This window comes from Equus przewalskii, chromosome 5, assembly GCF_037783145.1.
Source record: "Equus przewalskii isolate Varuska chromosome 5, EquPr2, whole genome shotgun sequence".
In the NCBI taxonomy this organism is placed as follows: Eukaryota; Metazoa; Chordata; class Mammalia; order Perissodactyla; family Equidae; genus Equus; species Equus przewalskii.
In genome coordinates this window covers 17,699,396-17,726,814 of record NC_091835.1, presented here as the reverse complement: position 1 = coordinate 17,726,814, position 27,419 = coordinate 17,699,396, and the positions used below count along the sequence as shown (strand labels likewise).

Genomic DNA, 27,419 nt, shown 5'->3' with positions numbered 1-27,419 from the left:
AACATGGCCCATCTCCTGGCCAAATTAACATAAAATCTCACATTAAACACTTCTGTGCCTCAGTTCCTGTTACCTGATAACATCACATCTGGTTTTCAAAAAAATTATAAGGTATATCAAAAGACAAGGAAAAACACAGTCTGAGGAGACAAAGCAATCATCAAAACCAGACTCAGATTTGACAGGTTTTCACATTATCAGATAGGGATTTAAAATAACTACGACTAATTCACAGGTTAAGGGGTCTAATGGAAAAAGCAGACAACATGCAAGAACAGATGGCTAAGTAAGCAAAAAGATGGAAACTCAAGAAAATAAATGAAAAAGGAAATGCTAGAAATCAAAAACACTCCAACAGAAATGAAGAATGCCTTTGATGGGCTCGTTGTAGACTGGACATGGCTGAGGAAAGAATCAGTGAGTTGAAGACATGTCAATAGAAACTTCTCAAATTAAAATGCAAGGAGAAAAAAATATAAGGAGAAAAAAAAAACCCACAACAGAATACAATATCCAAGAATGCTGGATCAATCTCAAGAAGTGAAATAGATGCGTAAGAGAAATACCAGAAGGAGAAGAAAGACAAAAGACAACAGAGGAAATATTGAACTAGTAATGGCCAAAAGTTTTCCAAAATTACTAACTGACAACAAATCACAGATTCAGGAATCTCAACCAATGCCAAACTGGATACAGACCAAATAATCTACACTGAGTCACTTCATATTCAAACTGCAGGAAACCAAAGAAAAAGAGACAAAGTTAACAGAAGCCAGGGTGGTGGAGGGTGAGACCTTATCTATGGAGGAACAAGGGTAAAAATTACATCAGATATCTCATCAGAAACCATGCAAGTAAAGAAAGTGGATAGAAATATTTAGTGACGGGAAAAACCTGCTAATCTAGATTTTCATATCCTTTGAAATTAACCTTCAAAGAGAAGGAGAAATAAAGGTTTTCTCAAACAAACAAAAAGGAAGTAATTCATTGCCAGAAGATGTACCCGGAAGGAAATGTTAAAAGAAGTTCTTCAGGGGCCGGCTCCATGCCTGAGTGGTTAAGTTCATGCACTCCACTGCAGCCGCCCAGGGTTTCGCCAGTTCGAATCCTGGGCACAGATATGGCACTGCCCATCAGGCCACGCTGAGGTGGCATCCCACATGCCACAGTGAGAAGGACCCACAACTGAAAATACACAACTATGTACTGGGGGGCTTTGGGGAGAAAAAGAAAAAATAAAATCTTCAAAAAAAACTAAAAAAAAAAAAAAGTTCTTCAGGCAGAAGGAAAATGATATGGGTCAGAAACTCAAATATACATAAAGAAAGGAAGAGCATCTGAGAAGGAATAAATGTAGATACAATAACTTAAAAAATTGTTTTCTATTCTAAATTGATCTAAGAGATAGGTGTTTGTTCAAAGCAATAATAGAAACTATGTGATTATAGCATATGGATAAGTGAAATGGCTGACAGCCATGTTCAAAAGGACAGAGGAGGAGGAGTTCGTGACATTCTGTTATAAGATGCATACACTAAACACAAAACAATATTTAAATTTAAAGTGGATATAACTAGTTGTAAACATATATTGCAAACTCTAGGGAAACCAATAAAAATGTTTTAAAAGAAGTATAATTGACATACGAAGAGAGATGAGAAAATGGAATTATAAAATGCTCAATCAAAACCAAAAAAAGGCAGAAAAAGAAGGGAAAAAATAGAAACAAAGACAAGTAAAATGAATAGAAAACAGAAACATGGTAGATATTAACCCAACCACATGCATAATCACTTTAAATATGAATGGTCTAAATACGTCAATTAAAATACAGAGATTGACAGAGTGAAAAACAACAGTCAACTATATGTTGTCTATAACAAAGCTACATTAAATATAAAAACATAGATAGGTTAAAAGTGAAGGGATGGAGGAATGCCAACATTAATCAAAAGGAAGCTATAGCAGCTGTATTAATTTCAGGCAAAGCAGACTTCAGAACAAGGAGAATTGTCATAGACAAGGAGGGGCATTACATAATGATGAAGGGGTCAATTCTCCAGGAAGACATGGCAATCCTTAATATGTATGCAACTATTAAAACAGCATCAAAGTACATGAGATAAAAATCGATAGAACTACAAGGAGAAATAGACAAATCTACTACTATTGTTGGAGACTTCAATACTCTTCTAGTAATTGATAGATCAAGCAGGCAGAAAGTCAGTAAGAATATATGTGACCTGAACCGCACCATCAATCAATTTGCTCTAATTGACATTTATAGATTATTCCATTCAACGACAACAAAATAACATACTCCTCAAGCTCACATGGAATACTGACCAAAAATACCACATTCTGGGCTATAAAACACACCCTAACAAACTTAAAAGGACAGAAATGATTAAAAAAGAAATGTTCTCAGACCACAATGGAATTAAAGTAGAGCTAACAGAAAGACATCTGGAAAATCCCAAAATACTTGGAGATTAAACAACATACTTCTAGGACCAAAGAAGTCTCAAGAGAAATTTAAAAATATCTTGAACTAAATGAAAACACAGTTTATTGAAATTTAAGAGATGCGGCAAAAGCAGCGCTTCACGGGAAATATATAGCATTAAATGCATATATCAGAAAAGAAGAAAAATCTAAATCTGTGCTTCCACCTGAGGAAACTGGAGGAAAAAAAAGAAATGTAAGCCTAATGCCAACAGAAGAAAAGAAATCACAAAACTTAGAGTAGAAATCAGTAAAATGGAAAATATTAGAGAAAATCAATGAAATGAAAAGATTTTTTGAAATAAAATCAATAAAATTGGTAAACCTCTAGCCAAGCTAACAACAAAAAAAGAGGAATTACTAATATCAGAAATGAAAGAGGGGTCATCACTATTAATCCCCTGGACATTAAAAAGATAATAAAGAAACAATACTATGGACAACTCTATGCCTACAAATTTGATAAAAGATGAAACAGACAAATTCCTTAAAAGACACAAACTACTGAAACTCATACGAGGAGAGAGAGATCATCTGAATAGGCCCATATCTGTTAAAGGAACTGAATCAATAATTAATAGTGCTCCAACAAAGAAAGCACCAGACCCAGATGGTATCACTAGTGAATTCTACCAAACCATTTCAACTATGACCTCTTCCAGAAAATACAAGCAGAGGCAAGACACCCTAACTCATTCTATAAGGCCCAGCATTACCCCACCCTCACTTCTCAGTGCCTTCCTTTTCCTGCTTGGAGGCCAAGGGCTGGCTGGACTTGAAGCTTCACTCACTCATCTTCCTATCTCTTGGAGCAGGTAAGGGAGCAGTGGAGGAGATGCACTCTCAGCTGCCAGGAGCAACAGGTGGTGGACACTGAGGACCCGCCACTGGTGCTGCCACTGGTGGTAGCAATGCTGCTGGCTTCTTGGAGCCCTGCCATCACCAGAAATAGCCCCACTGGGACCATCCCCATGGCCGAATGGTTAAGTTCATGCACTCCGCTTCAGCAGCCTAGGGTTCACCAGTTCGGATCCTGGGCACGGACCTACACACCCCTCATTGAGCCATGCTATGGTAGCACCCCACGTGGAGGAACTGGAATGACTTACAACCAGGATGTACAACTATGCACTGGGGCTTTGGGGAACAAAAAGAGGAAGATTGGCAACGGATGTTAGCTCAGGGCCAATTTCTCCTCACCGGAAAAAAAAAAAGAAAAAAGAAATAGCACCACCTCAGAGTTCCAGGTCAGAGGAGTTTCTACACATTTTTATATTGCTTTAATTTTTACCAACAAAAATGTATTGATCTATTTGTCTTGAATTTTTAGAAGACATTTTTCATCATTCTCTAACCAGACATGTAACACATCCCAGAAGAGAAGAAGCAACGCTCATCACCCAGCTGATTACGTTGTTCACGTTGGGTACCATCTACTTTCACTTCCACCTATCAAGTGCTCACGGACACTCTCTGGCTCAGGGCCACATAGATGGTCTCTGAGCAGAACTGGCCCCCAACTACCCAGAATCTTGAAAAAGTTTGACAATAGTCAGACATTCAACTTGAATGTTAATCTTTCTAAAAAAGACCTTTTCTGGACGGAGCTGTCTTTTGGGGTGGGGATAGAGGAGGCTTGGGGAAGTGAGAGGTTTCAGAGGGTGTGAGGAATCATCCAACCTTGCAGCACAGCCTCACATGGACCAGGAAGTGCCAACAGTGCCGCTCAGCTGCATAGCATTTACACAAAAAGGAGGCGAAGCGAGTCAGGGTGACCTCAAGTTCCACAGCAATTTTAAAACTCTGATTTCTTCATTGTCTATTTATGCGTAATCTCTTCTATCTGAGAAGCAGGCTGGGTAGACAGAAATAACAAATGTACACACCGACCTTACGAAAAACGAAAGACATGAAGAGGAGGCCAGGACTAACCTGCAGTTGAAGTCGCTGCCTCCACTTGCCATCTTCTATTCCTGGCCCCGCTGGGCCACGGAGCTGGCCTAGGATCACACTTGGTCAGACTTTCACTGCCTCTGTGCCTTCTTAGAATCTGACGAGAGCGTCTGCCTATGGATCAATTCCTTGAGTGTGGCACCCAAAGGGTAAAAGAAAAATGAAGTTGCCGAACAGCGTGACGTAGCTGCACCAGGAGGCTGGCCTTCCTTCTGCCCAATCTCTGAGGCTGTCTCAGCCCCGAGGAGGAGGAGCAGGGCCAGTCCCAGGCATCCACAGAAGAGAGCGGGCTGCTTGTTCATGTAAAGGAGGGAGGGCAGAAAAGTCCCTTTAACTCAGACAGATCACAGCTGTTTTGAGGTAGGGTTTGAGGTAGTTTATATGGGAAGGAATTATATTGCTGTGGGGTGGTTGTGAGAAAGTAAAGAGAAAGCCAGACATTTCAGATCTTCTCTCAGGCCCATGGGCTGGCTGGGCACAGCAGTGAGCCCGGACTAAACGAGTTAGGCCCAGTGTTCAGACGCAGAGCTAGAGAGAGCTGAAATGCTTGGCATTATAAGGGGAGAAGTTGTTCTTCAAATTTCTGGAGAGCAGCCAGACTTAAGAGAGAACTCTCCCAAATCCTGCAACCAGAGGAAAGTGCCAGGTTTGGTCAGAGAAGCCTGATGTGCAATTCCAAGCTTTCTTGAATATGTGGGCACTTTACAAATGCAACCAGGAGTGATTGGGGAAAAATGAGCTTCAACTAGTTGCTGAAATCTCGAGGAGAGCAACAGGCTTCTCTTGGATGGGGAAAGGTCCAAAACTGAGATGACCTAGACCTTACAGGACAATGTGATGCTGGCTAACAAGGGCATTACATTTATGTTTGCACATAATTTTTTCATTTATACCCAGCCCTCATTCTGTAAAGGATTTGAGGCAACTTACAGAAACACACTACATCAGCACAAAGGTGAAACATAAAGAAATGGGAGTAATGTACAAATAAATGAAATAAGCAAAACCAGAGGGCTGGAAATCCAGGCAGGACAATGGGTCAAAGACAAAGGCAAATGGGAGGCAGAGTGTCTGTAGAATCCAGGGCCTCCATCAGAGCGGTGGGCCAAAGCAGGTGAGGCCTGGGAAGCCAGAAGCAAAGCAGTATGTTTCCAAGGTATGTTTCACTGAATCCACTTCTGGCTCATTATAGATGTGCTGGAATATTTGCATAAATATGTTTGTAAAGTATAGAAGACAAGAGATTTCTACCTCTCTGCCCACTTCTGCTCTTTCCTTCCCCCACAGAAGTGAACACCAGTCTGGCCAGGACTGACTCCAGACGCCAAGGACACTGATGAGGACATCATTAGCAGTGGGCCTGGTCTGTGTGCCTGCCAGGTGCTGCACACACATAGGACTAGCTGTCTCTCTTTTTCCTTCCCTCACTTTGTGGGGCAAAGAGGCTCAAAAGCTGAGCCTCTGTTGGGCATGGCTGCCCTCTGCTCTCAGCCTCCATGGGAGCACAGTGGCCCAGACAAGGCTTGGCACAGACTACACCTGCCCTCTCTCTCCTCTTTCTTCCCATAGGTAGCAGGCTGACCCAGACCACTGCTGAGCTGATGCCGATATAGATGTGTCAGCTTTTTTTGCTTACAAGCAGAAGTCTTTGGTGTCCCTCAGCTGACTGGTGGTAGGACTGAGACTTAAGGGGTATTCCTGACAAGTTTGCAACATCATGCATTAGCCCATAAAACAATAGGCTGGAATTTTACCTTCTATTTCCCACTGTCGTGTTTTTCTCTATGTTCACTAGAGATCAATCTCTCCGGGATGAAGGATGCCTGGATCAAGACCATCTATGACCATCAGGTGGTGCCTGACTCCTAGTGCAGGAGTGGAGCAGTCTTCTTTTTCTTTCACATGACCCATGATGTAAGAAGATATGGCCTGCCTCCTTGCTCTGTTCTCCACCCAGATTTAGGCCAAGTAGGTGATAATCTCTGAAAGCCAGTTGATGCTTTCTTTCTACCTTAAAGATTTCCCTCCATTTTGCTAAGTATGCTGAGCTCTGACGCTTGGAATCAAGAGTGAATTGTAGAGTCCTGATCACAGTCCAGTGCTAAATGTTAACTTGCTATCTTGCCCCTGCTTGCCAAAGTCTACCAAACGCCTATCTTGAGACACTAATAGGATGTTCACTACTTTCATGTCCAATTAGGTCAGATAATCAATCCCAGATTGATCACATTTCCTTGCAGGTCCATTGTCTACAATTCACTCTCTGACACCAAGTTTTTAATCAGTTGGGGTTTGGGGGTACAGGTAGCCAAAACTGACTCTGGCTAACCCAAGCAGAAAATCCATTTCTTAGAAGTATATTGGGTAGCTCATAGAATTCATGGGAATGCTGAAGGAGCAGGATAAGAAAATAGGCAGTCTGGACAGTAAGATCCCCAGCCCACGTCATTCCACGGGCCTCAGGTATACAGTGTGCAGCCATTGACTTAGCAAATGTGTTCTTTCCATTCTCATTAGAAAGGAAGATCAGAAACAATTTTCGTATGTCACATGATGATAAAAAGTATTCACTTTTAGTTTTGTCTCAGGGTTATATTAACTCACCTGTCCTTTGTCATAGTATAGTCCAAAGAGATCTGGATCACCTGGACATCCCATAGAACATCAGGCTGATGGATTACACTGGTGACATCATGGTGATCAGACAGATGAGCAAGAGGTGGCCAGCACACCTGCTAAAGAGGAATCAATTACTGAGCCGCAGCAACAGGGATGAATCTCAAAAGCATTATGATGGGCAAAAGAAGCCAGATGCCAAAAAGCACATGCTGTATGTTTCTACTGACGTGAAACTTTAATACAGGCAAAACAACTCTGTAGTACTAGAAAGCAGATCAGTGGTTGCCTGATGCTGGGGAGGAGCTTGGGAGGGGACTCTCTGAGAGCGATGGGATGGAAATTGTCTATATCTTAACTGTGGTTATGATTGCATTTGTTAAAACTCATCAAAATGTGCACAAATTGAATGCATTTTATACCTCCGTAAAATTGAACTAAAAACAAATTGTACATAATTTTAGTCTCTCAGTACATGTCACTTGTGTGTGAAATAACACTAAGGTTTTCCCATTATTAGCGTGTCCTCAAGTGTGTCACTGAGAAGCATCTTCTGTCCTTATTCACATCTTTTTCTAGTTTGATGATTTTTGTCCAGTCTGACATTATGTTCCCTCTCCTGCCTTCTTTTCCCTTTTTTCTGTTTTTGTTTTTACATCTGCCCAGGATATCTCTGGGCAGGTCTAAAACAGGAGGTTCCTCATACCCAGCCTTCTGGGATCCACAGAGGGATCCTCCAGGTTAAGTGGAGGGATTCTGGTAAGCGAAGTGTGACAGTTGCATGAAACAGTCTTAATCCCTCTTAACCGCTGATGTCCCCTGGGCTTGAAGTGCTGAGTGTCACCAAGCACTGAGGCAACACTGCACCCTCTCCTCGGCTGTTGGCATCACACTTTTTCCTGCACCTCCCTCCATCACCGTTGTCTTACTGGGGCTTCCGCGCCTCTGCCATCCCCACGGTGGTGCCCTGCTGCTGGGGTATATGCTTGGGTGGGACGGGCTCTGCTGGTGCCTCCAGAGGGAACATGGAAGGCTTCCTAGAGCCTAGAACGGTGTTTCCCATCTTTTTACTGAGTGGTTTATGGGTATCTTTTTAGGGGAAACTCAAGCTGAATACATTTGAGAATTATTTACTTAAATAAAGTTAATCAGATTTCTATACTTTAGGATTTCTCACAGGCCCTACATGCCAATGTACACTAGGACTCTTAAAAGGGGGTCTACAGAAGGAGGCATTCCCATCTCCCCTGGAGTGGCTGTCCTACAATCTTCCCCTGGCCCTGGCTCTGCCTTAGACTTCCACACACAGCCGGCTCTCAGCTGCCTGTCTGACTCCCCGTGGCTTTCCTATCTGAAGATCTGCCGACCTCTGCATGATTTCAATTGTATTTAGGTTCCCTTTTATTTCAATTTGCTTAGGTAATAATTTTATCCTGACAAATTAGAGGCATTGCTGAGTCGCCTCACCTCCACTTTGGTTTCCTGTTTTTTTAAAGTTTGATGATTTCTACTTAATTTATTCAGTTATGTAACCATCACCATCAACACAATCCAGTTTGGGAACATATTCGCCACCCCAAAGGGTATAAAAGCAGGACAAGCGATGGGGAAATAGAGATGGGTAGGGAAGCAGGCAGATGGTGGATTCCCAGACTCCCAGGACCCTGGGGCTGGACCCCTATGCCTCCTCCTCTCTGTACACCCCTCCCAGGCTGGTCCTGATTGGCAGTACCCCGTCCTCCCCCTCCCCCCCGCCGCCCGCAATCCCTGAAACCCCTGGGATCTCACAAGCGTCCAGAGGGGGAGAGAGGCAGCAAACACTCCAGCCCTGCCTTCAGCTTCCTGCCCAACGTGCTCCAAATAGTTTCACTTTTCTTTTTTCAGAAGCCTCGCCCACCTTGCCTGTGGCCAAGCACAGACTTCCGGTTTCACCCACTTCATCTCTTTGCTATTCTCTCAGTCTTCCAGGAGTGATCCCGGGCCCAGCCGCTGGACCTGGAAAGGGGCAAGAGCAGCTGGCTAACAGCATCCAGGTGGGTTTTTGGCTCAGCTGCTTTGTTCATTTTGGTAATTGGGCTTTCACAATTAATTTCCTGGCAGCAGCTGCAGGGCGGAACTCAACTATTTAAAGTTAGGCGCTCTCTTCACAAAATAGTGCTTTCTAAAGAGGTAGAGAGGGTAAGTGGGATCTAATGGGAGCTTGTTAAAAAGAAGGACAGACGCAGGGGGGAAGCAGACACACAGCTCAACTCTTTTTTCCCTAAGTTCTAGCCTGTTGTTGTGGAAGGAGTGAGATTGCTTCTAACCCCCTCGGCCATGCTCTGTGATCCTGCACTCTGCCCCAAACAGGCGACTCACTCTCTATCCACTGTGTAAGTGACTAGAGGCAGCTGGGGAGCTGGTGGAAAAGAGAAAATAAGAAGAGAACAGTTAATTTCCTCTCTAGTATATCATGAACTTTTTGTAAATTTTCTTTAAGCATGTTCATGACTATTTCCTTGAAATAAATTCCTAGAAGTCAAGTTTGGGACTCAAGGGAACATATATTTTAGAGTATTTGACACTGATTACTAAATTAGCCTACAGAACGTTGGATCTGTTTACATTTCCACCAAGAGCATCTGCGATTATTTCTAGTATTTTCTATCTTGGCCAACTTGATAGGCAAATATGTTATCAAATTGTCTTCCTTTGCACTGTTCTACCTACTAGTGAGTTACTGTTTTTTTTAATCTATTATGCATTTGACTTAATTGCTTGTTTATATCTTTTGCTTTTTTTCTACATAGATGTTTGTCTTTTGCTCATTCATTTTTAAGACTCCTTTACAGAATAAAAATCTGAACACTCGCATATGACACTTAATGTCACACACCAGTGAGAAATGGAGCTTTAGTCAGACAAGCTCTGCTTTGCCACTGAATACCTGGGGCTAGTTACTTAACCTCTCTGTACCTCACTTTCATCCTTCGGAATGGTAACAGATGAAGAGTGAGGAACCTGGCGAATGTTCTGCGCCGAATTCTGTTGTATAATTAATCATCCTAAATGTAACCCCAGGGCCCCTTCCTCTTCTTATCATGTGTTCACTCTCGCTTTCTCTGGCTCTGTGCTGATCTTTGCAATGTCTTTCTCGGTCCTTACCCTGTCCATATCATGGATGCTCTATTTCTCTCCCATCTGTCCTCTATCTTCCAGGATTTCTTCACGACTATAGACTCCCTATGGCATCTTTTCTTGTTTTCCAAGACTGTTGTGGATTAGTCTTTTTTACAACATGTATTTTTTTCTGTCAAACTTAAAGGATTTGGGAATGATGAGAGAGAGACAGGGGTTTTCAATCTGCCGCTGGGATGAAACCCCTAGAAATCCTCATTAATTACAGTGCAATTTTCTCTTTGATACAAAATGAAGTTGGAAAAATGGGGTCCCTGTTTGTTTTATTTGTTAAAAAATCACTAGGTGATTGAATTTTTTGTTAGCACTTTCTTTTTTTGGCAATTTGCCAAGAATGTCATCTGTAAATTTCCTACCTATTACAATATTGATATTTTCTCATGGCCTATCAATGGTCAATTTTTATGAATGTTGCATGGGCATGAGAAAAAGCACATGTCTCTTCTGAAATATAAAATTGATACATAAAATAAATCAGTTAAGTCAACTTTGCCAATCATGTCTTTCACATTCTTGCTGTCTTTATTTATGTTTGGCCTATTTATGTGTCGAAGATCGTGTTACCAAGCAATGGGCTCGCTCTGCTTGCCGAGATCTGAGCTAATTAACCACAATGAGTTAGAGATGAAGAAAGGAAGCTTTATTCAATGAGACAGCATAACCAGAAGATGGCAGACTAATGTCTCAAAAAAGTCTTCAAGAATTACAGAATCTTGAGGCGGTTATATAGGGGAAATGGGCAGTAAGGAGGAGGTTTAGAAATGTCGGCCTTCAGAACTGACCCACTCCGAGGTTCCTCGTTGTTCTTCTGTCAGTGAAAATGAATATCCTACAGGTGTCCCTTCTTCCTGGAGGCCTTCTTGTTCCTTGAGGAAATTTGTTAAGATTGTTAAGAACCAAGCTATCAGAACCTCAGCAGGGGTATGTGAAAATCATGAAATCATGTAGTAATTTATAATGATTACATGCTAGGAGGGTTTTAACTAGGAAAGGGTCATGTAGCCTGACAAGATGGCCTCATTTATGTTCACTTACAATTGTAGGTGGCTTATTAAAATTACTAAGTATTATCAGGTTTCCATCTTTTTACCGTTTTTAGGTTGTCCCTTTTTCACTAGCTATGCTAGTTTCTGCCTTAACCTGCAGTCCAGGCAAGCTTGTTTACCTCAGTTCAATATAGCCGCAGACCACAGCACTTACGGCTATAACCAGGCTTACACAGACTGTAAGCCTGGAACCACAAAGTAAGAATTTGTTCCCCTCTACCACTTCCAAGTTGTGCAACTTATTAAACCTGTCTAAGTCTCAGTGTCCTTGACAACATACATGCATGCAATCATAGTACCATCTTGCAAGGGTTTTGTGAAGATCAAATAAGTTACTGCATGTAAGCCCATAGAAAAAACATCTGGCACACAGGAAGCAATCAATAAATATCAGCTCTTTTTAATATCTGCCTTATGTTTACCAGCAGCCCCCTTGGGATTTTTGCATCATAGTTTCGGTCTCTTTCAGCCTCCATTGTTGCTGGTGTTGTCATTGCTTCCTATATCCATGAGTCTTTGAGGCAGACATTGCTTTGCAGACTGCTCAGGGATGCCTCTGGGACAAGAATGCTTGTCTGTGGATGCCCAGTGAACACAACGCGCAGCTCCCCAAGCTCCTCAGAGTCTTTGCTTCCTTTTTCTTCTCACGCCTCTTCCATAGGATGTTCACCATGACCAGGGCCTTAGAAGAGGCTCTCCTCCAGCACTTCATATGTCAGAAGCTGCAGATTTCTTATGCCATAGATAAGGCATTTCCCTTCTTCGAAGGCCTCCGAGACAGCTCCTTCATCACCGAGAGAATGTACAGGGTGAGTCATGCTGATCGCTTTGCCACGGCGGCCTAGCTCCCATCAAGAATGCCCAGTTATGGAAGTCTCACAAACCCCAGGGCTTTTAGAGTTTGGAAGGCCCAGCCCAAAATGTTTATTATCAGAGAAAGAGGATGGCTCAAACCAGGTGGCTTAATCCAAAGAGATGTATTCTCTCACAGTTCTGGGGGCCAAAAGTCCAAAATCAAAGTGTTGGTAAGGTTGATTACTTCTAGAAACTCTGAGGGAGAATCAATTCCCTGACTTTTCCCTACCTCCTACTGGTGCTGGCAATCCTTGGTATCCTTGGCTTATAGAAACATCACTTCAGTCACTGTTTCCATCTCTACATTGCCTTCTCTTTTTCCTATATTCCCCATTTCTTTTCTAAGGGCACTTGTCATTGTGATTTAGGGCCCACCCTAATCCAGGATGATCTCAAGATATTTAACTTAGTTGTATCTGCAAAGACTTTTTTCCCAAATGGTGTCATATTCATTGGTTTCAGGTGGACATATCTTTGGGAGGAAGGGCACCATCCCAATTCCTAAGAGCTTGTCACTCACAGTTCATTCTGATGTGAAGCCAGGCAGGCACTGGGAGATATGGCTATGTGAACAAAAATGATATTCTTTTCCTATAATTTGGATTTTTTAAAGCATTTCCTGAGCCGCAGGCCAAGGGAAGGGGTAGCAGTGGTAGAACAATCTCCCCTGAGTCTTGGTCTGGTTGAGTCCAACCTGTCTTCAGATGACAGCCCAGATGTCATCCTCAGAGAGGCCTCCTTGACCCACTTGTCTAACTAAGACCCCCTCATATTCTTTCTCATAGCAGTCTGTGTTTTCCCTTCCTAACACTTCTCTCAATGGTAATTGAGTGATTATTATTTAATGCCCATCTTCTCCACCTGACAGTGCTCCTCCTCCAATATGGGTAGCACCATGTTGATCTTATCTATTGCTACGTACCCAAGGACTAGCTCAACGAGCCTTGTAGACACTCAATAAGTATTTTGCAATCAATTCTCCTTTTGGCCATGCTTCTTCTTCTGGCCAACTTCTCATCAAGAGGAATTATTAGGATAATTTCTCTGTGGCTGGAACCCATTCAGGTCATCTCAAGTCTGAGAGAGAGAAAAAGAGCAGAGGCTAACAAGCAATCACCAGAATTGGCACTTGTGACCAACCATTAGGTCCATTGCTGAGGAGTCCACCCCAGATCCTTAGAGAATTAATTACACAGCACAGCCCCTGACTCCCCTTTTCTTCATTAAAATTTCTCTCTTCCCTCAAATGTACCTAAAATAAGATTCACAAAGCAGACTTATTTTAAAGAAGGCTAAATTATTTATTCCTATGACTAACCATCCAAATATATGAGAAATTACAAAATTAAATGTGTGGGACTGAGACTTCTCTACATCAGAGAAGTTGACTATAAATTTATGTCAAATTCCTTCTTAAAAGAGCAAAACAGCCTTCTTAGAACTTAGAAAACCAAAAATGTCTAATAAACCTCCATTCCATTTTATAATCATTTCTAATAATCCTTCATTCCATTTTTTAAGGAATCTCTGGAAGCCCATAGCAATCAGGTTCCTGTATCCAGACTGGTGTACAACATTCTCACCAAATTGGAGAAGACGTTTAATCTGTCACTTCTGGAGATGTTGTTCAGCCGAATTAACCTGTGTGAATACCCCAAACTGAAGACAATTCTCGAGAGCTTCAAAAATGGTATGAGACACCAGCACTAAAATCATTTTAGGTTTGAGGAACAATACTTTGGCCAAAGCACATGGTTCAGTTATCTGAGAATCACAGGGGGAGGACGAGCAGATCGCACTGGATTGAGATGTTATATTAGTGTAGTCACCACTGTTGACAGCTCTTCATCTGCTTTCTGACACTTTACCATCAAGAGGCTCCTCCCAAAAGGAAGAAATGATTCCTTGAGCTAAAGGGGCAGCCAAAGAGTAAAGTCCTCCTCCAGGCAGGCACAGCTGCATGTGGGCCCATGCTCCTGGCAGCATTTGGGACAGTGCTGGGAGAAATGTGTTCTCAAAGGCAGAGCTAAGCAAGTCTGAGAGCCAGAGGAACCACACTCTGATGTACCCTTCTGGCCTGGCTGAGCTCAAGCATCTTTCCAGATCTGCAACTCTGTGATTTTGTTCTGGCTTCCTCTCCAAAATCCAACTTACCTTCCTTTTTCTGTTCACTGATTGAGACCATTTTACTTCTGAAATAAATGATGGAGAAGTATCATAAGAGAAGCCCAGCACTGGCCATGCAGGGGAACAGCATACAGAAAGCCAAAGGCCTGGGGATTGGGGATGGGAGGAAAGTTTGGTGTGGCCTGATCATAAGGTGCAAGGCTTGGAGGCATGGAGTCTGACTGCAGAGATGAACAGAAACCAGAATGTTAATGTCCTAATACAGCATGCTAAGGGGTTTATATTTATCTTATTTGCTCCAGGAAGGTGTGATACATATATTTATTTATTAAACAGGGGCATCTGTTAAAATTATAACATTGTACATAATTGGCTAAATTCTGAAACCAAAATTATAGAAAATTAAATCCCTAGGTACAGAGTCAAACTCAACTTTGTATATAAAACCACTTTGGTATTAGATCAAGATTAGACGCCGTTACTATAGCACTGGATGCCCAAATCAAATACATAAAATAGAAGGAGGCCACAAATGGACAATGATGATGATGAATTGGATCTATGCACCCGGGGGACAATAAATAACTCTATGCCCTGGCCTATTGGAAGTCATGCTTAGTAAAGACGCCAAACCCCTTCCCCAAATAATTCTGAGTCTCCAGGGTGTTGATGTGTGCTCCTTTGCCAATCCCAGTTGTCACTTCCTATGGAGGAGGGAGCAGAACCACGCCCATCCTCCTGGAAGTCCCAGCCAACCCAGCAGAAAGGAGCTCCCACAAGGCCCTGCTGCCGCTGCCCCCAACTCAACACCCTCCACCGAAAGGCCCACCCTGTGCGCCCAGAGTCAGTGAGCCTGGAGCATCCACACAACACAGTGTTGAGATTCCGGATGAGCCACCCAGCCCTTCTGGCCCTGCTGTGGCTCGCCCAAAAGTCGCCCAAGAAGAAAGGATCACTCCAGGTAAGAAACAGACCGTGTCCAACACCTGTGCATCTCCCACCTAGAGTGCCTGGGACCATGTCTAGAACCACAGGGTCCCATCTTTTTGTTGATCTGGTCCTTCCCATGCACCCACCTGCCATTCACAGCCCTGTCCAAGATGGATTACAGGCACTGCCAGGGGCCTGGGTAGGCCTAGAGCCCAGAACATCTGCTTCCCACCCCTGGAACAGCCGTACTCTCTGCCCTTGGGTTTTGGTGCTCTGTCTGCCCCAGGCATTCTTAGTATTCACTCCTCTCCCTGGTGCCCTGTCCCTGTAACCTGTAATGATTTTTATTCCTCTCTTCAATGAACAATGACAATCTAACATCCCACATAAATGATGAAGAAGAATCACACAAGATGCCTGGCACTCCCCCTGCCACTGTGCAAGGTGATGTTGCTTGGGGCTGACTTAGATTAGCTCGAGGTGGTCATGAAGGGAAAACACACACCCACAAACCTAGAGGCTTGTGGTAGGAACCCTGGGAGAAAGAACCGGGTATGATAAAAAAAAAAGAAAGAAACAGAAGAGGACTGATGCACTGACTGGGCACAGGACCGCTTGTCAAGGATACCACCACAGCCAGTCTGATGCTGGGATGTCCAACAGCCATGTCCAACCAAACACACTGCTCTGAATTGGCAAGCAACTTTGCAATACATTCATCGTGACCCTTACCCGATTGCTCACCCTCTGATTATGGGGCCTTTCAGTTTCTCCCATATTCATTTTTATATGGTTTGGATTCTAAGAATAATGTTATTGAAATTATTAGAAAAGATGATAAATATTTAAAGGTCTGCTGGACCTGATTTAGCTTCTAAAACTGTGTCCCTTAGCTCCCCCAAACCATCATTATAAAAGACTATGATTACATTAAATATGACAGTGGAAGATTATTGGGTGCTGTCAAAAATGGTATCATGGATTCTGAGCTCTTCAATACTGAGACTAAAGGGCCCTATTTGGTCCAAATGTTTCCTCCACTCCTCTAATACATACCATCCAAATAAGATTAACATAATCATGAAGCCAATAACAATGGAAGATTCCATCTTCCAGATTTTCAAAAGAAAAAAATAAGTACCATTATTAAATTAATAAGTAGCTAATTGAAAGGAAATGATTGTTTACTCTCCCACTCTCTCCCACCCTTGCCAGGCCTTGGTGTTCAGTTGGCCCCATCATTTTTACTGGCTGGAATAGATTGTTCTCATTCCTTCTACCTCTGGTCCCTCCTTGCTGGTCCTGGGATCTGACATTTCCTTTCTTCCTCTGCTCAGCATCCAGTGACAACCTGAACCCCCAAATAAAAGTCAAAGAAGACACTCAAGAAATGCCCTGTGCTCCCTCAGGCCCAGTGCAAGGTAAACGTGATTTGGATGAGTTAAGTTCGCCTTAGTTTTTGTGTCTTCCAAGAGCAGAAGCCATGCTGACCTTCTAGGAACAGTGCTCTCTGCTCTCTATTGCCATCTTTGCCCAGCTTCTGGCTGCTCACCTAGTCCACGAGAGCTTAGACAAGCAGGAAACCTGAATTCTTGAGTGGAGACAGAGTCACAAGGAAGGGTAAGGGAGATGAGTCCGGGAAAAGTAGACTGAGAGGGAAGCACCGATGATAAGGGATGGGAGCCCCACTAGTATCCACTGGATTTGGACTCCAAACACAACTACAGGGTCTGCGAAGGGAGAACATTCATCTGCCAGGAGGATGTCGAGGAAAGGACGAGGGATCGAGTCAGGGCAGGACTGTTTGACTCAGCCATTCTCTGAGGCCACTTCAATAAGATAAAGCTCAAAACTGCTCCATCAAAATGCAAAGCAAACAAAAACATGGTGTGGCCCTCGCACTGAATTGTTGCCCCCGACATGGATGGTCCTCCTTCCCAGCCCCCACCCTGACTGTGGGGAAATTTCATCTCTCGTCATTTCTAAGTTGTTTGGATTTTGTGTGTGTGTGTGTGCGAGGAAGATTGGCTCTGAGCTAACATCTGTTGGCAATCCTCCTCTTTTTGCTTGAGGGAGATTGTTGCTGAGCAAACATCTGTGCCAATCTTCTTCTATTTTTTACGTGGGATGCTGCCACAGCGTGGCTTGATGAACAGTGCTTAGGTCCATGCCTAGGATCCAAACCTGTGGACCCTGGGCTGCCGAAGCAGAGTGCACAAGCATAACTACTACACCACCAGGCCAGCCCCTAAATGGTTTGGATTTTTATCAGTAGATATTATTTAAATAATTTGAAATGCGACAAATGATTTAAAAGGTGTAATGACTGCTTGCTACCTGTCTCAGGGACCTGTTCCTAAGCAGGCCAGAATTTGAAACAGATCTCACAGCATTGTGTAAACAAGAAGGTGACAGCCTTTTGTGAGATGGCCTTTATTTGTTATGGCTTCAAGTCCTTCTGACTTTCTTAGTGCAGCAAAAACTAGCCGAACTTTGTCTACCTTTGCTGTTAACACTTGCTAGCAACTACAGGCTAGCTCCTGCTTTCTTCATCAGTCTTTGTACATGCAAACATGTAAGGCACGTAGCCTCCTTCACTCTTTCTCAAGATGAAATAATCACAGATACAGCAAATATCCATTCACAGACATCTAGGCAATAGCATGTATTTTTCATGTGGCAGAGACATTCCCTTCATTGTGGCCATCAGAATTAAAGGTCACAACACACACTGCTCTCAGCTTCATTCCCTGAGTGAAGGCTGCTGACAGCCCTTGTAATTCTCTTCCATTGAGTAAGAGGAATCTCTCTAAGTGGGCCAAACTGAGCCTTCTGTGTGGAGCAATTGTTCCCTGTTTCACTGTGATGGTCACACAGGTCACGATGACACAAGTTGGTCAAATCAAGGCAACCCTGCAAGCTGGCAGGTTCCCAGCCCTGTCTACACACACTCATCACCCTCCTGGGTCTCCCATTGATCTCCCTTGGCACTTTCTCTTCAGCCCTTTCTGAGCTCTGAAATGAATTCTATTTCTTCTGTCAGTGATACGAGATGATTCTCCTGAACCAAATGATGCAGAAGAGCCCCAGGAGGCATCCAGCACACCTCCCACAAAGAAAGGTAATGATTGCCTTTGTCCTGGAGATGTCTGGAGGGTGAATTTGGAGCTGCATTCTGTTCTTCCGATTATATCTTGTCATATGTACCCATTATGTGATTATTGTCAAGACGCCCGTACAGTTTGTTTCTGCAATGCCGATTCATTGCATCTTCCTCTAAGGCCTTCATGAAAATTATAGGGAAGTGGGAAGGCATTTAGGACCATTGAAATATGCACTCATTGGAACTGCCTGTTCAGAAATCATCAAAGTCTCCTATAGCCACAACTTCTTGGAGGGTTAGTTGCTCCTCCCTCTTTAACTGAAAGTTGTTTCCCAGAGAGGACTCTGCTTCCTCTTAAGACAAGGCTGCATATTCTCTGCTATCAGTCTCCTCATGGTAGAAGGTAGGTTGGATGTCCACCCCTTGTTACCCACTGCCCCCAGCCAGCCGCTTGCTCCCTGATCCTCTCCTTTGAGGCTTAACCATTCAAGTGAAACACTCACTCCCTCTTCATCACTATTATCTGTCGTTCCCCTCCATGCCCCAGCAGACCTGAAGGCTCACTTAGAGTTGTTCTGTCACTTCAAGTCCTGCCATCTTCCTGGACACCTTCGAGGTATACGTGGGTAACAGGCCCATCCAATACCCTGACCTCTCAAATCTCATTTCCAGTGACTCCTTCCTCCACCCATTCTTGGCCTCTGTGCCCAAATGCAATCCACAGGCCCTTTCTTCATTCAACCCTGGCTCAACTCCCCAATAATTAATTTAACAATTCATTTTTTTCACACCTGTCCTTGAAGCTTGCTTCTTCTGCAGCTATCGTTCAACTTCTGATATCTCCTCCTCAGCCCAATCTTAAAAAATTAATTTAAAAATATCCGCGCCTGATCTCTTCCTTATAATTTATTCCCTCTGTAGCTGTCCATCAACCTCACTTAGATGACCACTGGCCTTTCCCTTTTCCAATCCATCATCTGCCTTTCTTCACGCCCCTTCTTACCAGCTTAGAGTCCAAGATCCAGCGTTTTAGTAACCCATTGCCAATATCTTAAGCTGCCTTGCCTTTCTGTCTTTTCCTATAACTCTCTGGCAAGTGTGGAAGAATCTATTATCTACTTTCTGCACACTGTATCTGAGAGCAGGCACTGCTGGGGAGAGTCGCATAGTAGGGCAGAGTGAACCCACTGTGTCTTCATGATTCCAGCGAAAATGATCCTTCCATGTGTGTGACAATTCCACGAAGTGCAATGATACTTTCAGACCCTGAGCTCTTTTTTTCAAACCTCTGAACCCCTCACCACCTCTTTTTTCCTCAAGAGATGACTTTTCCTCCTACTTCATAGGAAGACATCAAATGGGAATCACTTGCTGCTCCCAACCCTACAAGCCCTAACTGCACCTGTCCCCTCCCCTCCAGTACTGTCCTTCTCTCCAAGGCAATCCTTCTACTTCTACCTGATAGTATCCATGATCCCTTCTCTCTCTCGAGAATTCAACATCTTCCTCTCACAAAGATCTGCATTCAGCCAATGCCTAAGCCCATTATAGCTCATAAAAGGGACTTTATCTTGATCCTCATCTCTCTTCAACTGCCTCCATAGTTCTCCCTTCCATTTCACAACCAAACTTCTAGAAATGAGTTACCTAAACGCAATGTCTCCATTTCCTCATGTCTCTCTCCTCTGCCACTTTAGAATTTCTTCTCCCCTCATTACACCATGAAGCAGCATCACCTAAGGTCACCACTGACTTCCTAGCCACTATGGTTTGAAGACCAAAAGTAAAAACCGAAAATTGTTGACATATAAGTTTGGCAGATCTATGCTTGTAGCTATAAAAGATGATCTGTATCCTTTCTTTTTAGGAAAGAAAAGAAAAAGAAATGTGTGGTCAATTCCAAAGAAGAGATATCAGAAAAAAAGCCTCCCAAAAGGTAAGACGAGACTACAAGAGGAGACTGGAGACTTCTCATGCGTGTAGGTCAGTGTGGGGAGCTGAATTTTATTCTAAATGCAATGGGGAGCCATTGAAGAGATCTAATCAGTGAAGTGGCATGATCCAGTTTTAAACTTGACAAGACAAATTTTGGTGCAGTGTAAAGAACAAGTTGGAAATAGAAAAGAAGGGAAGCGAGGAAACCATTTGGGGGGCAGATGCCATGACAGCTAATACTAACCTGGAGTCAGATCTGGCTGTGGAGATAGAGAGAAGAGAGCCAACCCAAGATCAGTTTGGAGGTAGAGTTGACAGGACTTGATAAGTTGGAAGCTGAGGATGAGAGAGGGAGAAATCAAGGCTTGCTCTTCAATTTCTGGCTTGAATGGCTGGGTGAATGGTGGTGCCCATTGCTGAGTGGGATACAAATATATTTGGGAGGAAACTCTAGAATTCCACTTTTGACCTGTCCGTCTCAGGATTTGTGCTAGCCATCTATGCTGTTGTGCCAGGTATGTGCTTTGCCAAGCACTGTGGAGGGCCTGAGATGTTACCCTACTTGCATTGTCATGTTCTTTATATATATGACTACTGTAGAAACACGAGGCACCTGGGTCAGAGAAAAGAATTCTTTGTTGATATTCACAATCAGCTTAATAGCCAGAGTAACATTGCAGCATCTATCCCCTACACACAGACCAGTAGGCAACGAGAAGAGAGCTGATGGAATCTCTCTAGTGAGGGGCAGATTACAGCCCATAGACAAGGAATGGAGAATGATGGATTTTCTGTTTATATACAGAACAAGGACAGCCATCCTCCTCCCCTCCTGAAAGGATTAAAATTTTTAAATAAGTGTGCTGCTTTGATATAGGATTGAAAAGATCCTAGGTTCTCACCCTAATCTTTTGGAATTTAAATGCAGCTTTCCAAGAGCCAGAGAAACCCCTGGTGTCTCAGGCTTTTACAGAGATGTCTCCAAGTTCTGGGCTTCATTCCTTTTGACATGTAATTACCTAAGGAGAGAAAGCTCCAATATTCCTTACACTTTGGGTCTTAACCCAGGAACCTAGCCCTGGCTGTAACCTTTTGGCAATCTCAGGAGAGGAGAAGTTTTGTTATCCTTTTAGCTCAGAGCAATTAACTAGACAAATAGCTACAGATCTAATTCTCACGGTATGTGAAAAGTAAAATATTTCTAAGGAAAGTGAAAGCAAACATCCCCTATCTTTATTCTGTACACATTTCTGTATCTCAGAAGGCTAGGGCTTTTTACAGAAGCACTGAGGATTTAGGGAAGTTTAATTTTCCCCACAATATGCCAGTCTGGCACTCAATAAAAAATTTGGTCCAAAGATAGAAATATAAGAGTCATCAGCAAAATGAAGGTATCCAGATCCATGGGGAGAGAGAAGAGAACCCAGGATGTAGCCCTGCTCTCAGAAATCCCATTAGAAGAGGAATCCAGCAAAGCAGACTGAGAGGAAGAGACCGGTGAGGAGGGAGGTGCGCCAGGAGACAGCACATCTGTAAATCAAGACAAAATTCAAAGAAGAGGACCTTGGGTTTGGCCACAAGGTGTCACTGGAAAACTCAAGGGCACTTTTAGTGGTAATGGAGGAAGAAGCCAGCTGCAGTGGGTTGAATAATGAAAGGGAGGTGATAGCATACATAGACATTATAGCTAAAAGGAGGACACGGAGCAACAGGTGGCGGCCCAAGTCAATGGCATAAAGCTCCTTTTCCCTGACTTGGTTTACACTTATCATGATTCCAGCACCCAAAATCACAGAGTTGGTGCCTTGTACCAACAGTACCTTTTAAGGTATTTCATAAAAATATTTTAGTTTTCTGCCTTTTACCCAAAGGTAAGTGGTCTTCCTGGGTAAGGAGGAAAGACAAGCTGCTCTCTCCCTCATTCCACATTTAAGTCAATGGCCTATTGCCACATTGTGTGTGTTCTCTACGTTCCTTCTTGGTTTAGTATAAACTACTCAGGTTATTCAACTCACACTCCATGAGCTTTGTCAACCACTCTCAAGACTTCAATCACCACCTCTATGCTGATGACTCCCAAATCTACACCTCCAACTCAGATTTGTCTTTAAGAAACATACAGCCAACTGCTTACTGGTCATCTTTGTTGCAAGTCTCCTATAGACACTCTGATCTAAATATGTCCAAAATTGATTCATCTTCTTCCCCTAAAACCTAGTCTTCTAGTCTTCAGATCTTTGCTCAACAAACATGCAGAGAACACTAATTCTGTGTATATCCATTCTGAGAGCTAACAATAGAGGTGGTTTTTTTGTTGGTGGTGGTGGTGAGGAAGATTGGCCCTGAGTTAACATCTATTGCCAATCTTTCTCTTTTTTTTCTCTCCCCAAAGCCCCAGGACATAGTTTTATATCCTAGTTGTTTGTCCTTCTTGTTCTTCTATGTGGGATGCCACCTCAGCATGGCTTGTTGAGTGGTGCTAGGTCCACACCCAGGACCCTAACTGGCAAACCCTGGGCCGCCAAAGTGGAACACGAGAACTTAACCACTCGACCATGGGAACTGCCCCCAATAGAGTTTTTTAAAAGGAGAGAAAGCAAGATATCAAGCAAAAAAAGAAAGAAGAAAGCTCCTAGAGTTTACATCCTGTTTGAGGAAGAGAAAGAAAATAAGCCAGAAACCACATAAACAAGGTAATTTCAGACAGTGATGAGAAGATGAAAGAAAATAAAGGATAGGATTACAATAGTGATTTGCACTTTGGAGTGAAGGTCCCTTCAGATTGGATGATCCAGGCAGAGGGACTCACCAGTGTGAAGGAACTGAGGCTGAGGGGAAAGGCTGGTGTTGTTCGGTGATGATGAAGCAAGGAGAAGGTGAGATGGTAGAGAGGGCCAGAACATGTAAGGCCCCCAGGCTCTTGGCAGGAATTTGGAGTTTATTGAACTTGAAATGAGTTACCCAGTTGCCAAGCCAAAAACTAAGTCATCCTTGACTACCTGATAATCTACCTCAGAATATTGACAAAGTTCTGTTGATTCTATCTCCTCCTTCCTACACTACAGTCTAGTGATTTCATTCCCATGCTTAAAACTTGTACATGGCCTCCTATGGCTCTCAGAATAACGTTCATAGTTCTTCATGTGATTGTCAAAGCTCTCTCCAATCCAATCCTTCCCTTTCCCTCCAATTCTGTCTTCTTTCCACCCAAACCTCCAGCCAAGCACACTAAACTTCCATTCCTCTCATTTCATTTCTCTCCCTTTGATCCTTGGCATGTGCTGTTCTCTTTGAATGCAACAGTCTTACCCTACACTACTTCCCATAAATGTTTGGCTATCTCCTATTCATCACTGATGTTGGCTTAAATGTCTACTTCAAAAGACATCCCCTGACCCTTCAATTAGCTAAGTCGGTCCCACTGTGTGTTTCTGTAGCCCCCAGAACTGACCCTTTTGGAAGATTCCACATTCTCTATTGTTATTACTTACGCAATGTGTCTCTTCTTGGCTGGATGATAATCTCCAGGCACAAACGAGGTATTAGTTATTTCTTGAGTAAAAAAAATGAAAGTTTATGAATTTATTATTGTGTTATGCAAAGGAGTCACAGATACCACTTGCACCACGTGGTGCCAACATAAACTAAGGATTATTGGAGGAGAATCTCACAGCAGAGAAGTAGAATCCACACCATCCTCCAAATTCTTATTACTCTAAGCTTAGAGCAGGCATAGATGATCTGTCTGCCCTACGGCCAGCATCCTGGTACTGAGACACTCACTCCCATAATGCTCTACACGTTTATAGGTCTGGGGGCAGGAACATTCATGTGACTGTGCAACAGCAGATGCTCCCTGTCAGATAAATGATCTTGTTAGAAAGGGGGAGCCCCCGGGGTTCTGGGGTTGGTACCAGCCTGCTCTGTTGGTGTAGCTCCGCTCTGCTGAGACTTCCTTCCACTAAGTGACCAAGAGGAGTAGGAGATGCCAGGCCCTTCCAGATTTGTCTTTCTTCCTATTGTATTTAAATGAAAATTTTTACAGGGATATTTTTAACAGTCACATTATTTTACATGTAATTAATCACCTTTATTAAAAATGCTGAAAACAACTAGAAAGAGAGACAAAATTTGAAGGAAAAAAGAACACCGACTTGTCATGCTGAAAATATACATACCACACTTTTTGTACGCAAAAAAAAAAAAGAGGTATTCTTTATTTTCTGTAGGAGTTCTCATTTTCTCTGAAACTTTCGTGATTCAGGAACAAGATTAAACGTGCCAATTAAAGGCAACTTTCAGGCTCTTTTAGTTTGTCTCATTCTCTTTTATGTAAATATTCAGTAATTTCCGTGATTAAACTCCCTGCCGCTTCTGGGTACCTCCTCCCAACATTTAGCTCCTGCCTCCTCTGGAAGTGATTCATGGGAGTAGAGAGAAGCTCAGGCATTCACCTGCCATGAAGGGGCATGGCTGTGCTGCGTGTATGTCCTCCCTGGTGTCCTAGAGATATCCTTGCTCACTGGACAACGGTCATCCTATGGGGATCAGCTCCTAAGGTCCACAGCCAGTGAAAATTGTGATCTCCTCCTTCCACGATGAAGCAGACTCACTGGGCACCCTCCACCGGCACTGCAAATGCTCTTAGTCTCAACCTCACCCCCAATCCCAGGGCCCTTGCCTCTTAATTCTTCAATACCTTGTACTTTCCCCACGGGAGGCAGCTAGGGACCCTTGGATCGCCCCTGTATCACACTTAGGCCCTGAGGGAACCTGGAGAGATACTTTATAAGGTCCCTACTCTACGGAAACAGACCACATGGCCATTTCTACTCCATTTGGCCACCTCCTGGTGGCTGGGGTCACATAGACAGGAATCAAGAAGTAAGCCCTGTGGCTTGGAGATTCCCCCAGATTTATCTGGTTGCTTCCAACAGGTTGTACAGAGGGTGAGGTCAGATGGTGAGTTTGAAGGAAAACGAAAGGTGCCCACAAGAAGAAACATGTAATCAGAGAGAAACAGCAGGAGAAAAGCAGGGCACAGGGGTACAGAGATCTCAAAGTGTGGAGACCGGGACCAGGAGAAGGGAGGGCACTAATATGGGGAGGAGGAGGTCCACTGGGGACCCCAGTCAAAGCTATTTATGAATCACTATTTGGCCCAGGGACAGTCTCACCTGGGGATGAAATCCAAGAGAAGCTCCAAGTGGTGGATCAGGCAACTCAAAAGAAGGACGACTCAACCAGGAACTCAAAGGTCACGACAAGGGTCCAAAAAGCCAGGACTGGATGTGCCCAAACATCTGGACCAGAGGGTGAGGCTGGTGATGGAGTCTTCTATTTGAATTCTCACTGTGGGAGGGTCTGTCATGGAGCAGGCACTGGGTTAGGTGGACTTGTAAAGTTAATACTAGGAGGAGGGAGAAGTGCAGAGAAAAACAGTGAGGTTTAACAAGAGGGACAGAGGGAAAAAGGATGTGTTGCATCTGAGGTGTTTTTGTGCAGAAGCAGCTGTGTTCTCAGGGTCCAGCTGACCTCAGCTGTGACCTGGGCAGCAGCTCTTAAATTTTCGGTCTCAGGACTCCTTCACACTCTTAAAAATTATGTTGTTTATATGTGGCCATATATACCTTCTTAGAGATTAAAACTAATTGTTTAAAAATATTTGTCTATTCATTCCAGTAGAAGTGTCAGTAGTAAACTGATTACTATTAACATAAACAGCATACTTTTATGAAAAATAAGTATCTTTTCCAAATTTTAAAAAATTAGTGAGAAGAGTAGCATCACTACATTTTTGCAAATCTCTTTAATGTCTAGCTTATGCAAAGACAACTGGATCTATAGTTTAAAAGGGTGGAGTATTTCAACAGTATTTTGAGATATACGTGAATATTCATCTTTGCTACTATGCCCAGACTCTGCAAGGGCTAGTTTCTGAAAGGTTGGTTGTAAGATAGAATCTGAGACCATATCTATGAATTTTTCATACTTTGTTATGATAAAATGCATTATGCTATCTTACATTTTGAATAGATCTACTCATATAAGATTTTATAATATCATGGACATTTGGAATATATTCCTTCACTGAATAATACAGTGAGTTACAACTCAAACAATCACACAAGTATTTTCCTTGAGACAACCATGAACTTCAAGATGCAGCCCACAGCTTCATATGTACTCTCCAGTTTTTCACAAAGACTGTTAAAAAGATGTGCACTCAAGGGTAGAAATTTAATAAAATTAATAATTTTTACTGGTTCATCAAGGGCATTCTTAAGCGAAACTAGCTTTTTTTTAATGGTGAGTAAGTGATGATGAAGAATGCAATGACAGGTTCAGGGACACTGCTTTGATTTGTACTAAGGCACCAGCAGTTTTACCTGCCATGGGTCTTGCTCCATGTGTTCAAAGGTCGACATAGTGAAAAGGACAAATAATATCTTTTACTGAAGACAGTTTTGACTTTGAAGATCTATTAAAAGGGTTTCAGGGACCCCCACCCCCCAGAGGTTCACGACCTCACTGTGAGCCTCTGGTCCAGCAGCTCAGATGACTGACTCCCACTAGACGTCTCCCTTAGTAGGGGAACTACCGACCAGCCTTGCTCTGCTCCTCCCCAAGTGGCAGACAGACCCAGAGTTAGATGCATTCTCAGGAGGGCATCATGGAGGCTCAGGCATGACCTGGAGCCTCCAGCCTTTGGCTCCAGAGTGTGCAACGGCCTTCTGAGATCTCTGGGAGATTCCCCATGGAGCTTTCCAGAAGGCATTTTCTGAGATTTAAGAGGAATGCTGTTTCTTTTTTCAGAGGTCAGTGATGACGCTTCAGAAGTGAATGAAGGAAGGAGACCCCAGGAGCCACCTAGCACACCACCAGGAATCATGCACGGTACAGATAAGGGATTGCAAGTCTCAGAGTGTGGTCATCAGGAGCCCAAATTCAGAGCTGTTTTACTCTAAACCAGAGTTTCTTAACCTTTTTTTCATTATCACTTCCTTAAGGAGTCCACTTCAGGATTTTTTCCAATCACAAACCCCTCCATATGATATTTTAATATCTCAAATACATTATATATCAATTTATGGACTGCATATATTTACTTGTGCTTTATACATAAGAAGAATAAGATTTTTTTCCCCCAGGAGCCAATTTTTGGGCAACAT

At 43.1% G+C, this 27,419-nt stretch overlaps 2 protein-coding genes across 29 annotated transcripts in view; one reads left to right on the top strand and one right to left on the bottom strand.

Annotated features, from left to right (window-relative positions):
- LOC103558662 (nuclear body protein SP140-like) overlaps window positions 1-8,874 on the bottom strand; it is a 71,677-nt gene extending 62,803 nt beyond the window's left edge. For 5 of the 17 annotated variants that reach the window (XM_008531787.2, XM_070620121.1, XM_070620112.1 and 2 more), the window contains exon 1: window positions 7,063-7,184. In XM_008531787.2, the coding sequence (XP_008530009.1) occupies window positions 7,063-7,076 (14 nt within the window). In that variant the 5' untranslated portion in view covers window positions 7,077-7,184. Of the gene's footprint in view, window positions 1-4,437; window positions 4,587-7,062; window positions 7,194-8,862 lie in introns of those variants that run through there. The other 12 variants (XM_008531784.2, XM_070620118.1, XM_070620116.1 and 9 more) reach the window with 6 other exon arrangements.
- Window positions 7,187-27,419, top strand: part of SP110 (SP110 nuclear body protein) — a 63,355-nt gene continuing 43,122 nt past the window's right edge. For 7 of the 12 annotated variants that reach the window (XR_011540184.1, XR_011540186.1, XR_011540185.1 and 4 more), the window contains exons 1-8: window positions 7,735-9,107; window positions 13,674-13,842; window positions 14,974-15,240; window positions 16,547-16,630; window positions 18,253-18,330; window positions 20,180-20,248; window positions 25,413-25,562; window positions 27,064-27,144. Coding sequence is in view for 9 of the 12 variants with exons in the window: in XM_070620101.1 (XP_070476202.1) it covers window positions 8,712-9,107; window positions 13,674-13,842; window positions 14,974-15,240; window positions 16,547-16,630; window positions 18,253-18,330; window positions 20,180-20,248; window positions 25,413-25,562; window positions 27,064-27,144 (1,294 nt within the window). In the remaining 3 variants the exon portion in view is untranslated. Of the gene's footprint in view, window positions 9,108-11,958; window positions 12,107-13,673; window positions 13,843-14,973; window positions 15,241-16,546; window positions 16,631-18,252; window positions 18,331-20,179; window positions 20,249-25,412; window positions 25,563-27,063; window positions 27,145-27,419 lie in introns of all 12 variants that reach the window. The other 5 variants (XM_070620105.1, XM_070620104.1, XM_070620109.1 and 2 more) reach the window with 3 other exon arrangements.